The 22,618-nt window shown below is 46.8% G+C and overlaps 1 protein-coding gene across 1 annotated transcript in view; it reads right to left on the bottom strand.

Moving 5' to 3' along the window:
* ADAL (adenosine deaminase like) overlaps nucleotides 1–3,987 on the bottom strand; it is a 65,776-nt gene extending 61,789 nt beyond the window's left edge. Inside the window, exon 1 of the mRNA XM_063926217.1 lies at nucleotides 3,842–3,987. Coding sequence (XP_063782287.1) covers nucleotides 3,842–3,892 — 51 coding nt within the window. The 5' untranslated portion in view covers nucleotides 3,893–3,987. The remainder of the gene's footprint in view (nucleotides 1–3,841) is intronic.
* Between the last annotated feature and the right edge of the window lie 18,631 nt (nucleotides 3,988–22,618).

Below are 22,618 nucleotides of genomic sequence, written 5' to 3' on the forward strand. Positions count from 1 at the left end.
ATAAGTATATTAGAAATCGGAGAAACTCTGCAACCACATAAAGACACAAGGTCACTCACTTCCACAGCGTGTAAATGGCTATGGAATGTCAAGGCTAATTTGCTGTGAGGGAAACCTCATTATTTCAATACAGAGTTTGGTTACAAATAACCAAATTGCTTGTATGAGGTGATCATCATTATGAAGGTGTCCTGTCTCCTCTGACCGTTGTACATTCCATCATTCACTGGAGTCACATGAATCATGTTTGGTGTGTGTTATTGTTTTGGTGGGGTTGGGTTGTTTTTATTGTGTATTTTATTCTTATTTTTATAATTTATTATTCAACAATATATTTTCCTAATGCATTATTTTACTGTATTACTCACGATCACAATAATTGCTGGGTGACTTTTTTTTTTTTTTAAAGCCTTCCTTATTTTACCATTCACTGTTCTTAACTCAAATTACAAAGTGTAACACTTTTTTCTAGAGGAATTCCCTTTCGGAAATGTAAAATGCTGCCTTCTTGAACTCTGTAAAGGCAGGTACACATTACACGATTTTGAACCAATAAAGTTAAAGATTTCCCTTGAAATGTCCCCAGCAGCAGAAAGAATGATATAGAGCATACACACCGAACGATGTAGTGAATAATATCACATCCCTGAACATGCAGTCATGAAAGATACAGCCTAAACTGGACTGCATGTTCAGTTCATAAAGATAAACAACAACGACCTGCAAGAGCGCGCATCATTATTGTGCATACACACATCATGTATATCATCCACTTGAATCGTCTAGTGTCTATGCCCCGTTAGACACATTGAAATATATGAAAAGTATTATCATTCCAAGCACTCCCATCTAAGTGGTTCAGCTCTTAAAGTCTGTTCTGCTAAGTTTTGTTATGAAACCTACCAAATTAATGAGTAGTCCTGCTTGGATTCTTTCCTATTATATTATTGCATTTTGTGAGATACAATAGGGCATCCAGAACTATACACAGTACTCAATGTGATGATTTACCAGTGTTTCCATAGGGCTGGGTACGAAATGTCAACAGTCATGCCGACATTCATCATATTCACCATAAAAAGGTTGACAAGCTCATAAATGTCAATGTTGACCATGGTGGCATTCATCACGTAGGCACTGATGAAATGTTGACATGTTAGAATGTCCTTACCTGCTCCTGGTGGCTGCAGTGGTGTCTTGCCGGTCACCATGGTCAAGTGACCGTCACTTCCAGGTCAGACCTCCGTTCCTCTTGTGCACAGGTTCTCAAACTCGGTCCTCAGGACCCCATACAGTGCATGTTTTGCAGGTCTCCTCACAGAATCACAAGTGAAATAATTAGGTCCACCTGTGGACCTTTTAAAATGTGTCAGTGAGTAATGAATACACTTGCGCACCTTCTGGGTTACCTGCAGAACATGCACTGTGTGGGGTCCTAAGGACCAAGTTTGAGAACCTGTGCTCTTGTCTACCATAAAGTATTTAATCGCTATCCCTTACCCTAACACCCCGCAGCCTAACCCTAATGTCAACATTTTGACAATTAGGGTTATGTCATAACTGTTGACTTTATGGTGTCGACAATGTTAATGTCAACCTTTTGACTCCATCCCATTTCAATATGTGTTTGGCTTGCTCAATATATCAACTTTCTGCTTTATCAGATTCATATTTTAAAAAAGGCAGATTAAAAGCACCTACAAGGCAATGCAGTTGTTAAGCACGAGACTCCATAGGGATGCTACTTGCATGAAACATTGCTTATTATTGCTTGCACCTTAGAAGTGTTGAATCAATGTAAAGCTGCAAAGAACAGGAGAATCAACAGAAATTATGGGGGTAATTCCAAGTTGATCGCAGCAGGATTTTTTATAGCAATTGGGCAAAACCATGTGCACTGCAGGGGAGGCAGATATAACATGTGCAGAGAGAGTTAGATTTGGGTGGGTTATTTTGTTTCTGTGCAGGGTAAATACTGGCTGCTTTATTTTTACACTACAAATTAGATTGCAGATTGAACACACCCCACCCAAATCTAACTCTTTCTGCACATGTTATATCTGCCTCCCCTGCAGTGCACATGGTTTTGCCCAATTGCTAACAAAAATCCTGCTGCGATCAACTTGGAATTACCCCCTATGGCTCCTTGAGACCAACAACATTGAACATTTTCCCTCTCACCCTATAGAGGTGCACTAGGAAAATGTGCAATGTTGCTGTACCGTAAGTCTCAGGGATGTGTGCGAAGGGCGGAATATCACAGAGGATTGAATAAAGGTTTTTGGGTTAAAATGCCATTATATCCAGTAATGCATGCAGGAAATATACATCGCACAATGTCCAGGGTGTGGTATGCAAGGTCGACAGTAACTAGGTCGACATGGTCTCTAGGTCAACATGCATTTTTTATGGGGGGGGGGGGGGGGTTGTGTTGTTTTCTCTGTACAATGACCAGGAACCCCAATTAGAGCACCGTGTCCCCTGTCCCTCGCTCCGCTGCGCTCGGCACAGGTTACTATTCCCAATCGTAGTCCGTCAGGATCGTTAAGTATGAAAAACGTCAAAAAAAAGAAAAAAAAATTGTGAAAAACTCATGTCGAGCTTTTGACCTGTCGACCTAGAATATGTCGACCAATAGTGGTTGACCTAGTTACTGTTGACCTAGTTACTGTTGAGCTAGAGACCGGATCCCCAATGTCCAATCAGCAACTAGATTATACTTATTATTTATCTACCACATTCCAGAAGATAATAGCTAGAACAGAGGTTCTCAAACTCGGTCCTCGGGGGCCCACACAGTGCATGTTTTGCAGGTCTCCTCACAGAATCGCAAGTGAAATAATTAGCTCCAACTGTGGACCTTTTAAAATGTGTCAGTGAGTAATTAATACACCTGTGCACCTGCTGGGTTACCTGCAAAACATGCACTGTGTGGGCCCCCGAGGACCGAGTTTGAGAACCTCTGAGCTAGAATCTGATTAAATGCTATGGGGTCCACTTCTAAAAACCCGCACTTTAGTAAATATACCGCTAGGTGTCAAAAATACATTGTAAATACCAGCATGTATACAATGAATGGGATACATTTATTAATGCAGTATTTTTAAAAGCCACTGGATTTAAAAGGGAAAACAATATTAAACACAAAGCCAAGCATGCTATGTCATTGATTTTATTGCCCCTTTTAAATCCAGCATCCAAAACTGCCAAAGATGTGGCAGCATTGAAAAGCACACCTTACTACGTTTAAGCCCAAGACTCTTTTAACAGAAAGAATCTATACTGTATGGGTAAAATCTGTCACCCCAATCCCATATACAACAATGATGGCAAGAGAATACTGTATTATACTGTGGCTCTTTCCTGCAAAGAGGGCATGCGTCTTACTAACTACTAAAACATATAATAATAATAATGATAATTTTATTTATGTAGCGTTTACTTTGGTCTCCGGTAGGACTGCATTTGTATTATTCTTCAATAACAAGGGAACAGCAACACAGAAGGTGAGGCTACAGTAACTCTAACTGCAAGCCAGAATTGTTCTGCATACAGTACATCTACTTACAGTGGAAACCAGTGCAGTGAGTCCTGGGATACAACTACAGTGTATTAAAGGCTTAACCTGCTCCAGCTACACTGCAGGCTACAGATTATACTGTATGTCTCAGAGCCAGGTTGTGCTGTGGAGATACATTATAGACTATACAGTAATACACCATAATGTATAATGTAATCCCCCCACACCGCCCCGGGTGACAGTGACACTGATACAAGCAGGCAGCATACATGTAATAGAGTAATGCATTAGTAGCTGGGTGTACATGGTGGGGTCTCTCACCACTTTGGGGAGGTCTCTGTAGAAGCGCTGAAGCAGCTGGTCTCCGGCCATAGCGCTGCTCGGCTGTGCGTGCACACCGGTGTCCGCAGCTCAGTGCGACAGCCGCCTCCTTGTGTCATATAGAGGAAAGAAGACACCCTCCCATTGGCTACTCCTATCGCCCTTCTTATAGGCTGCAGAGCCCGTCTCACCCGGCCTCCTCCTCACTGCTGCCCTCAGTCACATCAGTAAGAAGCCGGGCTGCAGTGCTGCTGCTGCTGCTTGATTACATGTATGTTAGTGGCAGGACCTTTGAGATGAACTCAGCTACAGTACAGTCATCACATGATGATATGTTATCTGTGACTATTACCAATACCTATGTCATTATAATGGAAAGTTTATTAAAAAAAAAGGGGCAATAGCTTCACTGTTTTGTGTTCGAATGCACTTGTGGACAACATATTGATAAGAATAACTAGAACGATAACTGCACGGACCAGGTGACTGTTTACATTGGCAGGTTATTAGGGTACTTCGTATACTTACAAGCTATTCATATGCAAAATGTTTTGCACCTAAGTTAAAGTTATTTTCTCTAACGTCCTAGTGGATGCTGGGGACTCCCTAAGGACCATGGGGAATAGACGGGCTCCGCAGGAGACTGGGCACTCTAAAGAAAGATTTAGTACTACCTGGTGTGCACTGGCTCCTCCCTCTATGCCCCTCCTCCAGACCTCAGTTAGAATCTGTGCCCGGCCCGAGCTGGGTGCTTTTAGTGGGCTCTCCTCAGCTTGCTAAGAAGAAAGTATTTTAGTTTGGGTTTTTTTATTTTCAGAGAGCTTCTGCTGGCAACAGACTCTCTGCTACGTGGGACTGAGGGGAGAAAAGCAAACCTACTAACTGCGGCTAGGTTGCGCTTCTTAGGCTACTGGACACCATTAGCTCCAGAGGGATCGAACACAGGTACCTAACCTTGATCGTCCGTTCCCGGAGCCGCGCCGCCGTCCCCCTCGTAGAGCCAGAAGTACAGAAGCAGCAGTAGCATGAAGACATCGAAATCGGCGGCAGAAGACTCCTGTCTTCACTTAAGGTAGCGCACAGCACTGCAGCTGTGCGCCATTGCTCCCGCAGCACACCCGCACACTCCGGTCACTGTAGGGTGCAGGGTGCAGGGGGGAGGCGCCCTGGGCAGCAATTAAGGTACCTTTTGGCAAAATAACACATATATCCAGTCAGGCACTGGATATATGTTCGAGCCCCCGCCATTTTTTACACATAGACAGAAGCCCGCCGCTGAGGGGGCGGGGCCTTCTTCCTCAGCACACCAGCGCCATTTTCTCTTCACAGCTCCGCTGGAAAGACGCTCCCCAGGCTCTCCCCTGCAGTATCCAGGTGCAAAAAGGGTAAACAGAGAGGGGGGGCACAAATTTAGGCACAAAACGATCACAAACAGCAGCTACTGGGTAATCACTAAGGTACAGTGTAATCCCTGGGTTATATAGCGCTGGGGTGTGTGCTGGCATACTCTCTCTCTGTCTCCCCAAAAGCCTTTGTGGGGTCCTGTCCTCAGTCAGAGCATTCCCTGTGTGTGTGCGGTGTGTCGGTACGTCAGTGTCGACATGTTTTATGAGGAAGGATATGTGGAGGCAGAACAAGTGCAGGTGAATGAGGTGTCGCCGCCGACTGTGCCGACACCTGATTGGATGGATATGTGGAAGGTGTTAAATGATAATGTAAGCTCCTTCCATAACAGGTTGGATAAAGCTGTAGCCTTGGGACAGTCAGGGTCTCAACCCATGCCTGATCCTACAATGCAGAGGCCGTCAGGGTCTCACAAGCGCCCACTATCCCAGATGGTTGACACAGATGCCGACACGGAGTCTGACTCCAGTGTCGATGACGATGATGCAAAGTTGCAGCCTAAAATGACTAAAGCCATTCGCTACATGATTATAGCAATGAAGGATATATTACACATATCAGAGGAAAACCCTGTCCCTGACAAGAGGGTTTATATGTATGGGGAGAAAAAGCAAGAAGTTACTTTTCCCCCTTCACATGAATTAAATGAATTATGTGTAAAGGCGTGGGATTCCCCTGATAGGAAAGTAGTAATTTCCAAGAGATTACTGATGGCGTAACCTTTCCCGCCAACAGATAGGTTACGCTGGGAATCCTCCCCGAGGGTAGATTATCTAAGAGGGTGGCCCTGCCGTCTCAAGATACGGCCGCCCTAAAGGATCCTGCGGATAGAAAGCAGGAAGCTATCCTGAAGTCTGTTTATACACATTCTGGTACTCTACTGAGGCCAGCAATTGCTTCGACCTGGATGTGTAGTGCTGTAGCAGCTTGGATTGATAATCTCTCGGAGGAGATAGATACCCTGGACAGGGACACTGTTCTACTGACCTTGGGACATATCAAGGACGCTGTCCTATATATGCGCGATGCCCAGAGGGATATTTGCCTGCTGGGCTCTAGAATAAACGCAATGTCCATTTCTGCCAGAAGGGTCTTATGGACTTGGCAATGGACAGGGGATGCCGACTCTAAAAAAGACATGGAGGTTTTGCCTTATAAGGGTGAGGAATTATTTGGGGAAGGTCTCTCGGACCTAGTTTCCACTGCTACGGCAGGGAAGTCAAATTTCTTGCCTTATGTTCCCTCACAGCCGAAGAAAGCACCGTATTACCAAATGCAGTCCTTTCGTTCGCAAAAGAGCAAGAAAGTCAGAGGGGCATCTTTTCTTGCCAGAGGCAGGGGTAGAGGAAAAAAGCTGCACCATGCAGCTAGTTCCCAGGAACAAAAGTCCTCCCCGGCTTCCACTAAATCCACCGCATGAGGCTGGGGCTCCACAGGAGTCAGGAGTGGTGGGGGCACTTCTCCGAAATTTCAGCCACCAGTGGGTTCGCTCACAGGTGGATCCTTGGGCTATACAAATTGTGTCTCAGGGATACAAGCTGGAGTTCGAAGTGACGCCCCCTCACCGTTACCTAAAATCGGCCTTGCCAGCTTCCCCCATGGAAAGGGAGGTAGTGCTGGCGGCAATTCACAAGCTATACCTCCAGCAGGTGGTAGTAAAGGTTCCCCTCCTTCAACAGGGAAGGGGTTACTATTCCACTATGTTTGTGGTTCCGAAACCGGACGGTTCGGTCAGGCCCATCTTGAATTTAAAATCCCTGAATATTTATCTGAGGAAATTCAAGTTCAAAATGGAATCGCTCAGAGCGGTCATTGCAAGTCTGGAAGAGGGGGATTTCATGGTGTCTCTGGACATCAAGGATGCTTACTTGCATGTCCCCATTTATCCGCCTCATCAAGAGTACCTCAGGTTTGTGGTACAGGACTGTCATTACCAATTCCAGACACTGCCGTTTGGCCTGTCCACGGCACCGAGAATATTTACCAAGGTGATGGCGGAGATGATGGTGCTCCTTCAGAAGCAAGGAGTTACAATTATCCCATACTTGGACGATCTCCTCATAAAGGCGAGGTCCAGGGAGCAATTACTGATCAGCGTAGCACACGCTCAGGAAGTGTTGCGGCAGCACGGCTGGATTCTGAATATTCCAAAGTCGCAGCTGATCCCTACGAAGCGTCTGCCCTTCCTGGGCATGATTCTGGATACATGCCAGAAGAAGGTATTTCTCCCGGAGGAGAAGGCTCAGGAGCTCGTGACTCTGGTCAGGGACCTCCTGAAACCAAAACAGGTGTCGGTGCATCACTGCACGCGAGTCCTGGGAAAGATGGTGGCGTCATACGAAGCCATTCCCTTCGGCAGGTTCCATGCCAAGATTTTTCAGTGGGATCTGTTGGACAAGTGGTCCGGATCGCATCTTCAGATGTATCGGCTGATCACCCTGGCCCCCAGGGCCAGGGTGTCTCTTCTGTGGTGGCTGCAGAGGGCTCACCTCCTCGAGGGCCGCAGGTTCGGCATACAGGACTGGGTCCTGGTGACCACGGATGCAAGCCTCCGAGGTTGGGGGGCAGTCACTCAGGGAAGAAACTTCCAAGGGCTGTGGTCAAGTCAGGAGACTTGTCTGCACATAAATATCCTAGAACTAAGGGCCATATACAACGCCCTAAGTCAAGCGGAGCCTCTGCTTCGAGACCAACCAGTGCTGATTCAGTCAGACAACATCACTGCAGTGGCCCATGTCAACCGACAGGGCGGCACAAGAAGCAGGGTGGCGATGGCAGAAGCCGCCAGGATTCTTCGTTGGGCGGAGAATCACGTGCAGGCACTGTCAGCAGTGTTCATTCCGGGGGTCGACAACTGGGAAGCAGACTTCCTCAGCAGACACGACCTCCACCCGGGAGAGTGGGGACTTCATCAAGAAGTCTTCAGGCTGATTGCAAATCGATGGGAACTCCCACAGGTGGACATGATGGCGTCACGCCTCAACAAAAAGCTAAATAGGTATTGCGCCAGGGCAAGGGACACTCAGGCGATAGCTGTGGACGCACTAGTAACACCATGGGTGTTCCAGTCGGTCTATGTGTTTCCTCCTCTTCCTCTCATACCCAAAGTGCTGAGAATTGTAAGAAAAAAAGAGGTGTGAGAACAATATTCATTGCTCCGGATTGGCCAAGAAGGACTTGGTACCCGGAACTGCAAGAAATGCTCACAGAGGAGCCATGGCCTCTGCCTCTCAGACAAGACCTGTTACAACAAGGGCCCTGTCTGTTCCAAGACTTACCGCGGCTGCGTTTGACGGCATGGCGGTTGAACGCCGGATCCTAGCGGAAAAGGGCATTCCGGATGAAGTTATTCCTACGCTGATAAAGGCTCGGAAAGACGTGACAGCAAAACATTATCACCGTATATGGCGAAAATATGTTGCTTGGTGTGAGGCCAGGAAGGCCCCTACAGAGGAATTCCAGCTGGGTCGATTCCTGCACTTCCTACAGTCAGGAGTGACTATGGGCCTAAAATTAGGGTCCATAAAGGTCCAGATTTCGGCCCTATCAATTTTCTTTCAAAAGGAACTGGCTTCACTGCCTGAGGTTCAGACGTTTGTTAAGGGAGTGCTGCATATTCAGCCCCCTTTTGTGCCACCAGTGGCACCTTGGGATCTTAACGTGGTCTTGGGGTTCCTGAAATCCCACTGGTTTGAGCCACTTAAGACCGTGGAGCTAAAGTATCTCACATGGAAAGTGGTCATGCTGTTGGCCTTAGCGTCGGCTAGGCGTGTGTCAGAATTGGCGGCTTTGTCATGTAAAAGCCCCTATCTGGTTTTTCATATGGACAGGGCAGAATTGCGGACTCGTCCGCAATTTCTACCAAAGGTTGTGTCTTCGTTTCATTTGAACCAACCTATTGTGGTGCCTGCGGCTACTCGTGACTTGGAGGATTCCAAGTTGCTGGACGTGGTCCGGGCTTTGAAGACTTATGTTAACAGAACGGCTGGAGTCAGGAAGACTGACTCGCTGTTTATCCTGTATGCATCCAACAAGCTGGGTGCTCCTGCTTCAAAGCAAACTATTGCGCGCTGTATCTGGAACACGATTCAGCAGGCTCATTCTGCGGCAGGATTGCCGCATCCAAAATCAGTGAAAGCCCACTCCAGAAGGAAGGTGGGCTCTTCTTGGGCGGCTGCCCGATGGGGTCTCGGCATTACAGCTTTGCCGAGCTGCTACTTGGTCGGGTTCAAACACTTTTGCAAAATTCTGCAAGTTTGATACCCTGGCTGAGGAGGACCTTGTGTTTGCCCATTCGGTGCTGCAGAGTCATCCGCACTCTCCCGCCCGTTTGGAGGCTTTGGTATAATCCCCATGGTCCTTACGGAGTCCCCAGCATCCACTAGGACGTTAGAGAAAATAAGATTTTACTCACCGGTAAATCTTTTTCTCGTAGTCCGTAGTGGATGCTGGGCGCCCGTCCCCAGTGCGGACTTTCTGCAATACGTGTATATAGTTATTGCTTAATAAAGGGTTATGTTATATTGGCATCCTTTGGTTGATGCTATGTTGTTTGTTCATACTGTTAACTGTGTAAGGTTATCACAAGTTATACGGTGTGATTTGTGGGTGGTATGAGTCTTACCCTGGATTCCAAAATCCTTTCCTTGTAATGTCAGCTCTTCCGGGCACAGTTTCCGTAACTGAGGCCTGGAGGAGGGGCATAGAGGGAGGAGCCAGTGCACACCAGGTAGTACTAAATCTTTCTTTAGAGTGCCCAGTCTTCTGCGGAGCCCGTCTATTCCCCATGGTCCTTACGGAGTCCCCAGCATCCACTACGGACTACGAGAAAAAGATTTACCGGTGAGTAAAATCTTATTAATTCCACAATTAACTCTTTGCTAGATTCTGTGTTAGTTGCTATTTTAAGCCTCTTTCCTGATTGGTTAGGCATCTTAAGTACATTTTTGAACAGTGTTTAAAATGCAAAACCAGTACATTATATACATTTAGTAAACATGACATGAGGGATTATATAGAATGTGACTTTTCTTAGACTTGTAAAAGTGTTGTTTTAAGATGTTAGCAACAATGGTTATGCGTTAGATCCCATATCCAGCTAGGGCTGTTTGGAATCTTGTTTCCACTTAACTTTGTCAATCCCAGGCCTAACAATTTCTTATGGCAGCCCTGCAGACATCTACTATAAGTTATCAGTATAAATTATTAGTTATGATTTCGGTAACATTGGACTGCGATCCATTCCTACAGCCCCTAAAGAACAATAGTAGTCAACGGATTACTGGACATTGGGCCTAATTCAGACCTGCAGATTTGTTCTCTAATGGGCAGAACCATGAGCACTGCAGGGAAGGGGCGCAGATATATCACGTGCAAGATTTGGGTGGGTTATATTGTTTCTGTGCAGGGTAAATACTGGCTGCTTTATTTTTACACTGCAATTTAGATTTCAGTTTGAACACACACACCCAACTCTAACTCTCTCTGCACATGTTATATCTGCCCCCAACGGCACTGCACATGGTTTTGCCTATTACAGAACAAATTTGCTGCTGCGATCAGGTCTGAATTAGGCCCTTTGTGGACTGCGTCCCATTTGTTGACGGTGGATATGTTCAGAAAGTCCACAAAGCCTAAAATGCGTCCACTGCTTTATGGAAAAACTACAAAAACAAAACCCCAACAATAGAAAGGTTTATGATGACTAATAAGATAAATGCTTTGTGCACGTGGGTCTTCTGGTCAGTAAACATACTGGACATTACAGGAATTAGCCCTTGAAGGACTTGTACATAAGGGTACATAATCAGACCCCTTTATAAGGCAGTGGAAAATGTTCATATTTGATATTAGCAGCAATAAGAGCTACATTAATATTCTAAATATAGTTAACACTTATGTCTTGTTTGCTCACAATGCCTAATTAAGTATGAGTTTGCTGCACTTATTTTTGAATTCCCATTGTTAATTAAGTCATTAACTGTGACATGTGCAAGGCTATTTTTCTGACCTCGCACAAATGTACCATAGTTCCATAAACTAGTTTTTAGACCCTTAAGAAAGTTTAGAAGCACTTGCAAATAGAATGAGAAATTTGCAAACAGATTGCTTTTTACACAGGCTTATTTCCTTCTAGATGTGGAAGGTGCAAGTTCCCCTTGTATTTCAACGCCAGCAACGGCACCGTATTAGCTGAAAAGTGCTTGCAACCCCATAGCAATTTTGTGAGAGTTTGGGCTGCAGTAACATGTGGCCGTTGCGGCGGAAACTCACATCTAATTGGTTTGATCCGTAAGTTTCATTCAGATGTAAAAATCTAGGCTAAAGAGAGGAAAATATATATAACTCATGATTAAACCATACACATCCTTTAGAACGTGGGTTTTACCTTCAGAACATTCAGCATATTAAGAAATCATTATTTTAAGATATTTGTGTTACATTTATTTATAGAGGTACTTGATTAGTAACTTTGCAACATACCTCTAACTACATAACATAACATTACAACACACAGTGTGTGGGGGAAGGTAGAAAGGAACAATTATCTTGACATAACTCACTGTTCTCAAAACATCACCAGCAAATGACCAAAACAGAACGTTCACAAACTTGGTTGCATTGTGCGAAGGCCATTCATTAGCAAAAATTGAAGTGACTAGAACGTTTGGAGACAGATGAGCCTACAGCAAGTTAAATAAACTGCTTAACAACCTCTCTCTCTTTACATAATTACTGTGTATTTATTTAAGAAACATACAAACCCTGTGCATTACAAATATATCTAAATTCCAAAAAGAACCCGGACATCTACTATTAATGTCAAAAAACAGAGTTTTATATCATCAGAAGTATAGCAGCAAAAATTACAGGTAGCAGCGCCACGTGTCATGGCAACAAGCTCGCCTGATGCATCTTGTTGCCATGACATGCGGCACTGCTGCCGGTCGGGAACTTCCGGGACCGGCTGGAGCAGCGTGCGCGCCAGGAGTGGCGCAGCGCAGGTGAGTAAACTCAGCCCATTAACAGGGTTATAAAGGTGTACTATGGAGCCAGAATCAGTTGTCCATGATGAAGGTGCATGTGTGGCACCGAAACAGCTGTTGACACTATTGCTCAAAATAATTATCATGAAAATAGCTATTACATTAGTCATAGAGTAGGACCTGCAGTAGAGTGGGGTCCCTTGCCGGGGGCTGCAGGCTTAAATGCATTGATCACTACATGAACTAAGGTGGTCATTCAGAGTTGTTCACTAGCTGTTTTCGGTCGCTGCGCAGCGATCAGGCAAAAAAAACGGCGCGCAACGTACTTTCAAAACAGCCAAAGTAGTTTCACACAAGGTCTAGGGACGCTTTTCAGTCGCACTGCTCGCCGCAGAGTGATTGACATGAAGTGGGCGTTTCTGGGAGGTATCTGACCATTTTCAGGGAGTGTGTGGAAAAACGCAGGCGTGTCAAATGCAAATGCAGGCGTGCCGGGGCAAACGCAGGCGTGGCTGGCCGAACGCAGGGCGTGTTCATGACGTCAAAACAGGAACTAAATAGTCTGAAGTGATCGCAAGCGCTGAGTAGGTCTGGAGCTGCTCAGAAACTGCACAATCTTTTTTTTGTAGCCGCGCTGCGATCCTTTCATTCGCACTTCTGCTAAGCTAAGATACACTCCCAGAGGGTGGCGGCTTAGCGTTTGCACGGCTGCTAAAAGCAGCTAGCAAGGGAACAACTCAGAATGAGGGCCTAAAACTCCACTTTTTATTATTGGTAGTTAATATAGCGAGTGCTGAGCCCCTGTGATTTCTATTTAAACAATGTGGTCACAAACCACGTTGCACCACAAATCTAGGAATAGGTGAGTGACGTGGAATAGTGTTTTTTGTTTATTAGATTCATTTTTTTATGAATCTTTTTGTGCTTACATTTTCTCATGCACCCTGTTTTAACTTAATTATATCTTGTCAGCTGGTCTGCTAGGTGTGTTGGTAACTGTCTCACCTATTTAAGCAAAGTTGCTGTGAGCTTTAAGGTGCATACACATGGTGTGATATGCACTTAACTTTCCTTATGATTTTGACAAAGAAAGACAAAAAACTTAATTTATTCAAATTTATATTTGTGTGGAAAATTCTAAATTTGTTGCTCATTATGCCAAAGGCGTTTTTAACCACACGGCTAGCTCTTGTTAAATGATAGTGAAACATGCACCTTTCAGGGGTGCAGGGGTTAATAGCTTGTTAAATGGAAAAGATGCAGGGGGTAATAGCTTCTGTAGCAAAGGTTTCAAAATATTTGGATGAAGAGGAAATGCCTTATTTGCCACAAAGACAAAATTTCACCTACACTTTCAGTAGGCAATGGCCACATTTCAGGTGATTATGGAATTTGGGGGTAGATGTATTATACTGGCAAATATCGTGCCAGTATAGTTCTTCCTGCTTTGCTTCTTTACTAGCAATGCAATGTATGAACATCTTGGATGTCGGAGTATGGCAGTGACAATTACCCCCACCAGCGATCCCTGCTAGACCCCCCCCACAGAGCTGTGTCCCCCTTCCCGGACATCTCCAGTGTGCATGCACAAGATCTCGCAAACCTGACCTGCAGCTCAGCAGATGCAGCAGTCACTACAGTGGTTGTGAACAGGCAATGACACCTGCAGCTGTCGAAATCAATAGATGCAGCTGTCAGAGCGGTCAGTGCCACAGACCGTTCATACACTGCCCCCCCCCCAGACATCGGCACGCTATCTTAAAAACAGCAGTACCAATAATGACAGGGGTGCCTTTAACATGTAGCACACGCCACCACATTAATACATGAAGATGGTATCAGTGCACATAACATGGGCCGGTACCACTCCCCCACATAACACTGCACAATACATCTACTCCTTAGTTTGGACCAACATCCTCCCATTTGATACCCATCCATTTTTGCTAATGTCCACAAACAGGAATTTATAATAAGCATTTGCAATGGCCATGAGAATAATGCTGAAAAAGCCTTTGTACTGTAGTTGTAGAAGTGAAAAGCACTGTATGCTGGCTGTATTATACAAACATGCATCCTATCTAGAGCACCACCTGTTTAGGAAATATCACTTCTGCTAAAACTCAGCCATAATCTCTTGCCCTTCTGCTGATGTAGCAAATAACTTTAAGGACATAGTTACAATATTTATTGTGCTTTATCATATACTCACAAATCTAGTACTGTCAAATAGGTCTCTGTTACAGCCAGCACCATACAAACATGCCACATCATAGACCCATACAACCGTCAAGTCAGCCATGCTATCCAGCCTTTGCAACAAGCACACTGCAGCCATCAATAAGTGATGCCCCCATAATGATAGCACCTTCAGCAGGAGAATCTGGAGAAATGTATGTAGGGGGTCATTCTCAGTTGATCGCTTGCTAGCGGTTTTTTAGCAGCCGTGCAAACGCTATGCCGCCGCCCACTGGGAGTATATTTTAGCTTAGCAGAAGTGCGAACGAATGGATCGCAGAGCGCCAGCAAAAGACTTTTGTGCAGTTTGAGTAGCTCAAAACCTACTCAGCGCTTGCGATCACTTCAGACTATTCAGTTCCGGATTTGACGTTACAAACCCGCCCTGCGTCCGCCAAGCCATGAAATGAAATGTATCGCTAGACCCTGTGTGCAAATACATCGTTGTACCCGTACGTCGCGCGTGCGCATTGCGCCGCATGCGCAGAACTGCTGTTTTTCAGCCTGATCCATGTGCTGCGAACAAATGCAGCTAGCGATTAACTCAGAATGACCCGATGGGTTTTTGGTATGTTATTTAAAAATAAACAGCTCAAATGTAGCGTTTCTGATATAGGATTTGTGCTTACATTGTCATATAGGGCCGTATTCAATAGCTGTTGGAAAGACGGCAGCTTCGGACAGATTGCTGTCGGAAGGGGTTCCGACTTATTCAAAGAGGGCAGTCTCTTCCCTCAACAAGTCTGGAATTCTCCCGAAAACACGTGGATCGGCGGAATAGGCGCCAATCCGCGTGCTTCTGCCGGAAACGGGGCCAAATCCGACAGATTTTGGCCCCCTTTCCGACAATCTCAATCAGACTTAAAAAAAATAAGATTTTACTCACCGGTAAATCTATTTCTCGTAGTCCGCAGTGGATGCTGGGGACTCCGTAAGGACCATGGGGAATAGACGGGCTCCGCAGGAGACTGGGCACTCTAAAGAAAGATTTAGTACTACCTGGTGTGCACTGGCTCCTCCCTCTATGCCCCTCCTCCAGACCTCAGTTAAGGAAATTGTGCCCGGAAGAGCTGACATTACAAGGAAAGGATTTTGGAATCCAGGGTAAGACTCATACCAGCCACACCAATCACACCGTATAACTCGTGATAAACTTACCCAATTAACAGTATGAACAACAAACAAGCATCACTCAACTGATGCCACATAACATAACCCTTTAGTAAGCAATAACTATATACACGTATTGCAGAAAGTCCACACTTGGGACGGGCGCCCAGCATCCACTACGGACTACGAGAAATAGATTTACCGGTGAGTAAAATCTTATTTTCTCTAACGTTCTAGTGGATGCTGGGGACTCCGTAAGGACCATGGGGATTATACCAAAGCTCCCAAACGGGCGGGAGAGTGCGGATGACTCTGCAGCACCGAATGGGCAAACTCAAGGTCCTCCTCAGCCAGGGTATCAAACTTGTAGAACTTTGCAAATGTGTTTGAACCCGACCAAGTAGCAGCTCGGCAAAGCTGTAATGCCGAGACGCCTCGGGCAGCCGCCCAAGAAGAGCCCACCTTTCTTGTGGAATGGGCTTTCACTGATTTTGGATGCGGCAATCCAGCCGCAGAATGAGCCTGCTGAATCGTGCCACAGATCCAGCGAGCAATAGTTTGCTTTGAAGCAGGAGCACCCAGCTTGTTGGATGCCTACAGGACAAACAGCGAGTCAGTCTTCCTGACTCCAGCCGTTCTGGTCACATAAATCTTCAAAGCCCGGACTACGTCAAGCAACTTGGAATCCTCCAAGTCACAAGTAGCCGCAGGCACCACAATAGGTTGGTTCAAATGAAAGGATGACACCACCTTTGGCAGAAATTGCGGACGAGTCCGCAATTCTGCCCTATCCATATGGAAAACCAGATAGGGGCTTTTACATGACAAAGCCGCCAATTCTGACACACGCCTAGCCGAAGCTAAGGCCAACAGCATGACCACTTTCCACGTGAGATACTTTAGCTCCACGGTCTTAAGTGGCTCACACCAGTGGGATTTCAGGAAACTCAACACCACGTTAAGATCCCAAGGTGCCACTGGTGGCACAAAAGGGGGCTGAAAATGCAGCACTCCCTTAACAAACGTCTGAACCTCAGGCAGTGAAGCCAGTTCTTTTTGGAAGAAAATGGATAGGGCCGAAATCTGGACCTTTATGAACCCTAATTTTAGGCCCATAGTCACTCCTGACTGTAGGAAGTGCAGGAATCGACCCAGCTGGGTTTCCTCTGTAGGGGCCTTCCTGGCCTCACACCAAGCAACATATTTTCGCCATATACGGTGATAATGCTTTGCTGTCACGTCCTTCCTAGCCTTTATCAGCGTAGGAATAACTTCATCCGGAATGCCTTTTTCCGCTAGGATCCGGCGTTCAACCGCCATGCCGTTAAACACAGCCGCGGTAAGTCTTGGAACAGACAGGGCCCTTGTTGTAACAGGTCCTGTCTGAGAGGCAGAGGCCATGGGTCCTCTGTGAGCATTTCTTGCAATTCCGGGTACCAAGTCCTTCGTGGCCAATCCCGAACAATGAGTATTGTTCTCACTCCTCTTTTTCTTACAATTCTTAGCACCTTTGGTATGAGAGGATGAGGAGGAAACACATAGACCGACTGGAACACCCACGGTGTTACTAGTGCGTCCACAGCTATCGCCTGAGGGTCCCTTGACCTGGCGCAATACCTTTTTAGCTTTTTGTTGAGACGGGACGCCATCATGTCCACCTGTGGCAGTTCCCATCGATTTGCAATCTGCGTGAAGACTTCTTGAAGAAGTCCCCACTCTCCCGGGTGGAGGTCGTGCCTGCTGAGGAAGTCTGCTTCCCAGTTGTCCACTCCCGGAATGAACACTGCTGACAGTGCTAGTACGTGATTCTCCGCCCAACGAAGAATCCTGGTGGCTTCTGCCATTGCCACCCTGCTTCTTGTGCCGCCCTGGCGGTTTACATGGGCCACTGCAGTGATGTTGTCTGACTGAATCAGCACTGGTTGGTTTCGAAGCAGAGGCTCCGCTTGACTCAGGGCGTTGTATATGGCCCTTAGTTCCAGGATATTGATGTGCAGACAAGTCTCCTGACTTGACCACAGCCCCTGGAAGTTTCTTCTTTGAGTGACTGCCCCCCATCCTCGGAGGCTTGCATCCGTGGTCACCAGGACCCAGTCCTGTATGCCGAACCTGCGGCCCACGAGGAGGTGAGCACTTTGCAGCCACCACAGAAGAGACCCCTAGCCCTGGGGGACAGGGTGATCAGCCGATGCATCTGAAGATGCGATCTGGACCACTTGTCCAACAGATCCCACTGAAAGATCCTCGCATGGAACCTGCCGAAGGGAATGGTTTCGTATGACGCCACCATCTTTCCCAGGACTCGCGTGCAGTGATGCACCGATACCCGTTTTGGTTTTAGGAGGCCTCTGACCAGAGTCACGAGCTCCTGAGCCTTCTCCTCCGGGAGAAACACCTTTTTCTGGTTTGTGTCCAGAATCATGCCCAGGAAGGGCAGACGCGTCGTAGGAATCAGCTGCGACTTTGGAATATTCAGAATCCAGCCGTGCTGTAGCAACACTTCCTGAGAGAGTGCTACTCCGAAGGAGCACCATCATTTCCGCCATCACCTTGGTAAATATTCTCGGTGCCGTGGACAGGCCAAACGGCAACGTCTGGAATTGGTAATGACAGTCCTGTACCACAAACCTGAGGTACTCCTGATGAGGTGGATAAATGAGGACATGTAAGTACGCATCCTTGATGTCCAGAGACACCATAAAATCCCCTTCCTCCAGGCTTGCAATGACCGCCCTGAGCGATTCCATCTTGAACTTGAATTTCTTCAGATAAATATTCAGGGATTTTAAATTCAAAATGGGTCTGGCCGAACCGTCCGGTTTCGGTACCACAAACATGGTGGAATAGTAACCCCCTCCCTGTTGAAGGAGGGGAACCTTCACTACCACCTGCTGGAGATATAGCTTGTGAATTGCTGCCAACACTACCTCCCTTTCCCTGGGGGAAGCTGGCAAGGCCGATTTTAGGTAACGGTGAGGGGGCGTCACCTCGAATTCCAGCTTGTATCCTTGAGACACAATTTGTATAGCCCAAGGATCCACCTGTGAGCGAACCCACTGGTGGCTGAAATTTCGGAGACGCGCCCCCACCGCTCCTGGCTCCGCCTGTGGAGCCCCAGCGTCATGCGGTGGATTTAGTGGAAGCCGGGGAGGACTTTTGTTTCCTGGGAACTAGCTGCATGGTGCAGCTTTTTTCCTCTACCCCTGCCTCTGGCAAGAAAGGATGCATCTCTGACTTTCTTGCTTTTCTGTGAACGAAAGGACTGCATTTGGTAATACGGTGCTTTCTTTGGCTGTGAGGGAATATATGGCAAGAAATTTGACTTCCCAGCCGTAGCAACTAGGTCCGAGAGACCGTCCCCAAACAATTCCTCACCCTTATAAGGCAACACCTCCATGTGTTTTTTAGAGTCGGCATCACCTGTCCATTGCCGAGTCCATAAGACCCTTCTGGCAGAAATCGACATTGCGTTTATTCTAGAGCCCAGCAGGCAAATATCCCTCTGGGCATCCCGCATATATAGGACAGCGTCTTTGATATGTCCTAGGGTCAGTAAAATAGTCTCCCTGTCCAGGGTATCTAACTCCTCAGACAGAGTATCCGTCCATGCTGCTACAGCACTACACATCCAGGCCGCAGCAATTGCTGGCCTCAGAAGAGTACCAGAATGTGTATAAACAGACTTCAGGATACCTTCCTGCTTCCTATCCACAGGATCCTTTAGGGCGGCCGTATCCTGTGACGGCAGGGCCACCTTCTTAGATAAGCGCGTCAACGCTTTGTCTACCCTAGGGGAGGATTCCCAGCGTAACCTATCCGTTGGCGGGAAAGGATACGCCATAAGTAATCTTTTGGAAATCAGTACTTTCCTATCAGGGGAATCCCACGCTTTTTCACATAACTCATTTAATTCATGTGAAGGGGGAAAAGTCACTTCTTGCTTTTCCTCCCCAAACATATAAACCCTCTTGTCAGGGACAGGGTTTTCCTCCGATATGTGCAATACATCCTTCATTGCTATAATCATGTATCGGATGGCTTTAGTCATTTTAGGCTGCAACTTTGCCTCATCGTCACTGGAGTCAGAATCCGTGTCGACATCTGTGTCAACCAACTGGGATAGTGGGCGCTTTTGAGACCCTGACGGCCTCTGAGCTGTAGAATCAGACACGGGTTGAGACGCTGACTGATTATCCAACCTTTTATGCAAGGAGCTTACGTTATCATTTAACACCTTCCACATATCCATCCAATCAGGTGTCGGCGCCGGCACCACATTCACTTGCACTTGTTCTGCCTCCACGTAACCGTCCTCGTCAAACATGTCGACACAAACGTACCGACACACCGCACACACACAGGGAATGCTCTAATTGAGGACAGGACCCCACAAGGCCTTTTGGGGAGACAGAGAGAGAGTATGCCAGCACACACCCCAGCGCTATATAACCCAGGGATTATACAGTAACTTAGTGTTTACCCAGTAGCTGCTGTTTATGATAATTTGCGCCTAAATTTATGTGCCCCCCCTCTCTTTTTACCCTTTTTCTACCTTGATACTGCAGGGGAGAGCCTGGGGAGCTTCCTCTCAGCGGAGCTGTGAAGAGAAAATGGCGCTGGTTAGTGCGGAGGAAGAAGGCCCCGCCCCCTCAGCGGCGGGCTTCTGTCCCGGGTCTGTGTAATAAAATGGCGGGGGCTCGTACATATATACAGTGCCCAGCTGTATATATGTGTCTTTTTGCCAAGAGGTATCCTAATTGCTGCCCAGGGCGCCCCCCCCTGCGCCCTGCACACTACAGTGACCGGAGTGTGTGGGTAGTGTGGGCGCAATGGCGCACAGCTGCAGTGCTGTGCGCTACCTCATGTGAAGACAGGAGTCTTCTGCCGCCGATTTCGATGTCTTCTTGCTTCTGCCGGCTTCTGACTTCTGGCTCTGCGAGGGGGCGGCGGCGCGGCTCCGGGAACGGATGACCAAGGTTAAGTTCCTGTGTTCGAACCCTCTGGAGCTAATGGTGTCCAGTAGCCTAAGAAGCGCAACCTAGCCGCAGTTAGTAGGTTTGCTTCTCTCCCCTCAGTCCCACGTAGCAGAGTCTGTTGCCAGCAGAAGCTCTCTGAAAATAAAAAAACCTAACTAAAATACTTTATTAGCAAGCTCAGGAGAGCTCACTAAAAGCACCCAGCTCTGGCCGGGCACAGATTCTAACTAACTGAGGTCTGGAGGAGGGGCATAGAGGGAGGAGCCAGTGCACACCAGGTAGTACTAAATCTTTCTTTAGAGTGACCAGTCTCCTGCGGAGCCCGTCTATTCCCCATGGTCCTTACGGAGTCCCCAGCATCCACTAGGACGTTAGAGAAAAGTCGGATTGAGCAGGGTGTCCCCCCAGCCAGGCTCCTCACTCCCGGCAGCGCCTCCCCCTGACGCCGCAGACATCACCCTTCGCCGCCAGCTCGCCCCACCGCTGCTGTCAGCGCACCCAGCAGCCGCTGACAGCAGCAGCACAGGACACCGGTAATGGCCAAATCCGACGGTCTGATTTGGCCGTCCATTGAATAGCCCTTGTCAGATACATTCCAACAAATGCATGTCGGAATGGATCCGACACTTATTGAATACCCCCCTAATTTATATTAAATTAAGCTGTTATGTTTGTAGAGAAATGTATAGTGTTAATAAGCAATGTGTAAGGACATGAGGGCATACATGATGTTTACTGTAAACATTACTTAAAAATATTCCTTTTTCAGTGCAGCAAAGAGCATCACACATTTGTGGCATGAGTCCCAAAGCTTGAGAAGATACAGCACTACTACATTTTCTGATCTTCCAGGGACCTCACAGTAGCCAAAAACCTCAATGTATATCCTAGGCTTTTCTCAGCAGAGATGGCTGGTCTTAGGCAAGTGTCTTGTTCTTGTATTATATGATCACAAGTTCCAACAACTCCATGAAGTAGTCCTCATCCATCCTGAGAAAATTCCTCAAATCATCATCTGCATCAAATTCATATGTGGCAAGGAATCTCTCTTCAGCAACCAGTCCTTGGTCCAACAGCAGCCTTCTCCTAATCCTTCTTGCACTCATATACATAAATCATCAAGTGTGTTGGTAAACAAGATTTTTTTTTTCCAGATCGGTCCATGAGCCAGAAGTTCAGACAAGTTTTCCAAAATGTTGTACAGTGTGCTGCCGATATAAGGACCGTCCGCTAGCAGAATAACTGGGACGATTATCAGTACAATAATAAAAAATAATAATAAAATAAATTTAAAAAAAATCACACGGTGTGCACCCAGTTAAGTTTCTCCCTAAGGTGGTATCAGCTTTTCACTTGAACCAACCTATTGTAGTGCCTGCGGCTACTAGGGGCTTGGAAGATTCCAAGTTACTGGACGTAGTCAGGGCCTTGAAAATTTATGTTTCCAGGACGGCTGGAGTCAGGAAAACTGACTCGCTTTTTATCCTGTAGGCACCCAACAAACTAGGTGCTCCTGCTTCTGAGCAGACTATTGCTCGCTGGATTTGTAGCACAATTCAGCTGGCGCATTCTGCGGCTGGATTGCCGCATCCTAAATCAGTAAAAGCCCATTCCACAAGGAAAGTGGGCTCATCTTGGGCGGCTGCCCGAGGGGTCTCGGCTTTACAACTTTGCCGAGCTGCAACTTGGTCAGGGGCAAACACGTTTGCTAAATTCTACAAATTTGATACCCTGGCTGAGGAGAACCTTGAGTTCTCTCATTCGGTGCTGCAGAGTCATCCGCACTCTCCCGCCCGTTTGGGAGCTTTGGTATAATCCCCATGGTCCTTTCGGAGTTCCCAGCATCCACTAGGACGTCAGAGAAAATAAGATTTTACTCACCGGTAAATCTATTTCTCTTAGTCCGTAGTGGATGCTGGGCGCCCATCCCAAGTGCGGATTGTCTGCAATACTTGTATATAGTTATTGCTTAACTAAAGGGTTATTGTTGAGCCATCTGTTGAGAGGCTCAGTTATATTTCATACTGTTAACTGGGTATAGTATCACGAGTTATACGGTGTGA

This window comes from Pseudophryne corroboree, chromosome 6, assembly GCF_028390025.1.
Source record: "Pseudophryne corroboree isolate aPseCor3 chromosome 6, aPseCor3.hap2, whole genome shotgun sequence".
Taxonomy (NCBI): Eukaryota; Metazoa; Chordata; class Amphibia; order Anura; family Myobatrachidae; genus Pseudophryne; species Pseudophryne corroboree.